We start from the raw sequence: 4,447 nt of genomic DNA on the forward strand, positions 1-4,447 counted from the left end.
CAGGAGGCTGGAGCAGGAGCTGGGGAGGGGGAGGCCCCGCGCGGGGTGGGGGTGGGGGTGGGGCGCGACCAGAGGAGAGCCGCGCCTGCCTGAAGGCGTGCCAGCTTCGTGTCCTGCGACAGCGGAACGGAGGAGGTGACTCTGGGTTGTGACTCCTCCCCCCGCTCCCCCGACTGGACCCTCAGGGTACCCCTCCTGCTCTTACACAGCCCGCAAGGGCCGCCCTCTTTGTATTTAATCGCGATAGCCGACGTGTAGCTCGTACCTCATCTGGGTCTCGCTCTAGCTCTGCCCCCTCATCTCATTTACTACTCAGAAAGACTCCTTTCTTGCCCCGTTTGACAGATAAAGAAACTGAGCTCCAAGAAGTGAAGCGACTTGACCCAGCCCTGCAGCGAGGGCAGAGGCGGGATTTTGGCCACCAAGCAGATCTCCCTGCTCTTCAGCCCAGCCCCTGGGAAAGGCCTCAGCTTTATCTCCCAGGCGCAGCCCGCACTGACCCCAAAAGGAAATGTGTGGCGAGCCCCGCGTGAAGCCCTGGCCTCGCCCCTGTCTTGAGCAGGGCAGCTCGCCTGCCTCTCCCTCCACTCCTCCCGGCCCGCTGTCCCTTTGAGTCAGAGGAGCTGACCCGGGATTAAGACGCTGGGCAGGGCCGCTGTCCACCCCCTTCGCTATTTCCCACGTCCCTCACCCGCTGTGGCCCCCTCCGAGCCTTTGCTGGTGCGGCCCCTTCCCCTGGGAGAGCTGCCCTACTCCCAGGCTCCCAGGCACTGTGAGGTGCCCCCTCGGTCTGGGTAGGTGGTTGTAGAGTGAGTCAGGAGCGCCCTGCCTTGCAGGGTCAGGGGCGGCGGGGTCAGGAGGTGGTGGAAGCATTTTGTAGGACTGGAGGGGTTCTTTGGGTGTCCTCACTGGGGTGGGAAGTCCACACCCGGAGCTGTCCGTCTGCTGTCCCAGCAGCTGGGGCTCACATAGTCTATGTCTCATTAGTTTGGAGTCCGTGAGTGGGAAGACCCCAGATTCTGCCTGACTGTGGACAAGTATCTTCTCCATCCAGCTCCTAGCTAATCCATCTGCCAAATGGGGCTGGTAAAATGGAAGGGGGCACCGTGCTCAAAAGGCAGGGTGCCCTGGGTGGGCTCCTGGGGAGTCAAGTTGCCAGGCCACTCCCAGCCTGAGGGACTGACAGGGCATCCCTGCCACCTCAAGTTCCATCTGAGCCTGGGGGCTAGGAGGACCAGAACTTCTGCGGGGGCGGGAGGCAGTGCTTTGTAGGGTCTCCCTTGACCTGAAATAACTGACCTTGGCCTGACCTCATTGCTAACCCCTCCCCCGGGCTCAGGGTAGCCCCTTAGCTGACCCTTAACTGCCTTCCTTGCCCCCAAGTTTTAAGTCCCAGGCTTAACTATTCATCTGACCAGCCCCCCATTCCTCTGGTGTCCCCTTCCTGCTCCGTGAGATCTAAGAGCTCCCCACAAGGTTGCACGTCTGTGCTTTTCCACACACGGACACCCCCCTCCGCCTTGGCATGCTCATCATCCCCACCACCATTATTCCGCTTTCGAAATCTGTCCAGTAGTTACCTTCTCTGGCCCTTGCCTCACTCCTTCCAGGTGTGCCAGACACCCGCATGGTCGTTCCCCATCCCACTACATAGGGACTTGTTATTTACTTGGCTGTCAACCCCACCCCCACCCCGCCCCCGCTCAGCACTGTGAACTCCTTGAGAGCAGACATCTCTAATTCAGAACTTTGCCTCCCTCTCACCTCTCGCAGAGGGCTGGCGCCCATTTACTACCTAGTGAATCGACCAGAGAGGTTGCAGGGAGCACAGCTGGCGGCGCCTCTAGGAAGCTGGAGCAGGGGCTGGGAGATGCCTTTTTCCACTACCTGGCCCCCATCCACCCCCTCCCTCATCTTGCAGGGGCCCCATCTTCTCCAGGGCCAAGCCTGAGGAAAGAGATTGGGTGGCTTTCTTGCCCGGGTAACCTCTACCACCGTTGCACTGGCTAAGCCAGACCCGTCCCATTCCGTCCCTCCGTGAGGGCCCCACTGGCTCTGTTGCCCTTTTAAGAAAGAGGAAATTCTTCTCATAAACAAGCGCCCCAACCTGAGCGCGGAGCTTGCCCCGCCGGATCCCCGTTAAATCGGGGATACTTCCAGGAACAGCGCCCTCTCCAGAATCAACCTAGGGAAAAAGCCCAGTGACCACTCCTCATCGCCACTCTCTACAGTTTTGAGCCTGGGGTCCGAAGGGCTGGAAGAGGCTGGAGGAGGGACTTGGGGGAGCCTAGAAACAGCCCAGGGAGCGTCTGTAAAGTGCAGCCCCTGCACCGGGCGAAGGGTTGTCGGGCCGCTCCCGGCGACAGAGGGGGTTCCCCGCCCACACAGCTTCCCCCGCCCCCACCTCCTTGTCTAGGCGGACTCCGAGGCTCCCCGGCGCTAGGTCAGAGTGCCCGCCTCCTCCTCTTTGAAAGGGTGAGGCTGAGGCGGTGAGTGCAGACGCTCGGGACCATCCCTGCCCCTAGGGGGAGCTTGGAGTCAGCGCCCAGGGACAGTTAACTGCGCGGCGTGGGAGTCTTGGCCGCCGGATTCCCTGGGGAGATGGCAAATGAATTGGGCCCCGGAGGCACGGACTCTTGAGTTCTTTATGACCTGGCAACTAAGGAAGGGAGAACTGCGCCTCAGTTTAACTGCCTGGAAGACGGGTTGCTGGCGAAACAAAAAGGCAGAGGCTGCCCCAGCAAGAGTAGAAGTGGTGACAGCGAGAGGAGACGTCGGAGAAGGTGGCTCTTCTTGATGGTTCGGGGATTTTGTGCTTTCCCAGTTTCTATTCCCCTGCTCTTTTGGAGAAGCAGACTAACATCGATTTAGCATTCATCAGACTCTATTTTAAGTGTCGGTTTGGTGCCTATGTCCTGCCCTCAACTAGGTCACCCTGTCAAGTCACTCCTATAGGAGCTCAATATATGCTTTTAGAATGATTTTTTTTTGTTTTAATTTCTCAGTGCCAGGCACTGTGTTAAAGTGCTTTGCATCCACTGCAATGTTGGTGTGTTTACAGATAAGGGCACTGAGACCTGGAAGTTAATCACTTGTCCAAGCTAGGACACAACAGCTCCCTCTGGAACTCAGGTTGGCCTGCCTCTGAAACTCCCACCCCATCTGTCCACCTTCACGTCCAGCAGGCCAGTCTGCCGCTCTCATTCCATCCTGCGGCCAGTCCCTGGGTGGGAGTTCATCCAGAGGGCTCTCCCTTCTGCTCCTCCTCAGGAAGCCCATACAAGAAGTGTTGGTGGGAGCTGTGGGCCAGCAGGGTGGCTCCATGGGTAATAAAACAGGTCCAGACCTGGGAGAGAGGCAATCATGAATGGGGAGAGAACATGACCTATGGGGAAGCCCCAGTCCATCCCCCCTCCCTCCATCTGTTGCCTCAGCCATCTCCAAGGCACCCGCCAACCCTATGGTACCAGATAGGTGGTGAGACCCAGGTAGGCCACAGCCAGCAGGGCTACAAGACTGAAGTAGGCGGGGTGCGGGAGGCTGGGCAGGTAGCTGATCACAAAGTAGAGGTTGGTGGCGCAGATCAGTGCCATGATGGAGGAAGTGATGACCTTGCTTAGCCTGGGGGACAGGAGGGAAACAGGACTGGCTGCATCTTCTCCTTCTCTCCAGTGCCCACAGCCAGCCCGGAGCAAGGGCGGGAAGAGTGGAGGAATCCACAAAGCCAGTTTCTCTGGGCTGTGGGACCTGGAGCAGACCCCTGCCCACTCCTGCCTCCTGGTCCCTCCAGGCTCCACCCTGATGGGATTTGGCAAGAGCAGAGTCTGTAGTAAGGGTGAGGAGCTCAGGCTTTAGAAACAGCCCCTGCCCCGGATTCCAGTCCTGGCTCCCCCACTTGCTAGCTGTGTGACCTTGGACAAGTTTCTTAACCTCTCTCAGCTTATCTGGATAATGGAGATAATGATGATAATTCCTACCTCTGGGTGGCTGTGAGCATCTAATGCGGTAATGCAAGTCCAGTGCCTGGGATGGGAAGTACTCACCAGCCATTGGCAAACTCCTGCATGAGGGCAGGCATGCTGGTGAACGTGAGGATGGGCAGCACAGCAAAAGGAAGCTGGGGGGAAGCAAGAGGATGGGGCTGAGGGACCCTACCCTCAGACTACGGGGAGGAGGGGACGGGGCTCCCATCATCCTCTGCCTGGCTGTGTGCCCTTGGGCAATTCTCCTAACCACTCTGAGCCTCAGCTTCTCCACTCTGTGCCTTCCAAGCTTGTGGTGCTCCAAAGCAGGAGGAAGTGTTTGGGAGCTGTGACCCCAGGCTGCCTGAGATTGAATCCCAGAGCTGCCATTGGTCATTTAACTATATGCATCAGTTTTCCAATCTGCAAAATGGGCATAACAGTGGTTCCTAACCCTTATTTGCAAGGTGTGTTCAGATTGTGCG

At 58.4% G+C, this 4,447-nt stretch overlaps 1 protein-coding gene across 1 annotated transcript in view; it reads right to left on the bottom strand.

Moving 5' to 3' along the window:
* Positions 1-2,593: 2,593 nt before the first annotated feature.
* Positions 2,594-4,447, bottom strand: part of SLC11A1 (solute carrier family 11 member 1) — a 9,583-nt gene continuing 7,729 nt past the window's right edge. The window contains exons 13-15 of the mRNA XM_006906725.2: positions 4,044-4,117; positions 3,468-3,621; positions 2,594-3,346 (exon numbers count right to left, since the gene is read on the bottom strand). Coding sequence (XP_006906787.1) covers positions 3,236-3,346; positions 3,468-3,621; positions 4,044-4,117 — 339 coding nt within the window. The 3' untranslated portion in view covers positions 2,594-3,235. The remainder of the gene's footprint in view (positions 3,347-3,467; positions 3,622-4,043; positions 4,118-4,447) is intronic.

This window comes from Pteropus alecto, unplaced genomic scaffold, assembly GCF_000325575.1.
Source record: "Pteropus alecto unplaced genomic scaffold, ASM32557v1 scaffold110, whole genome shotgun sequence".
Lineage (NCBI taxonomy): Eukaryota > Metazoa > Chordata > Mammalia > Chiroptera > Pteropodidae > Pteropus > Pteropus alecto.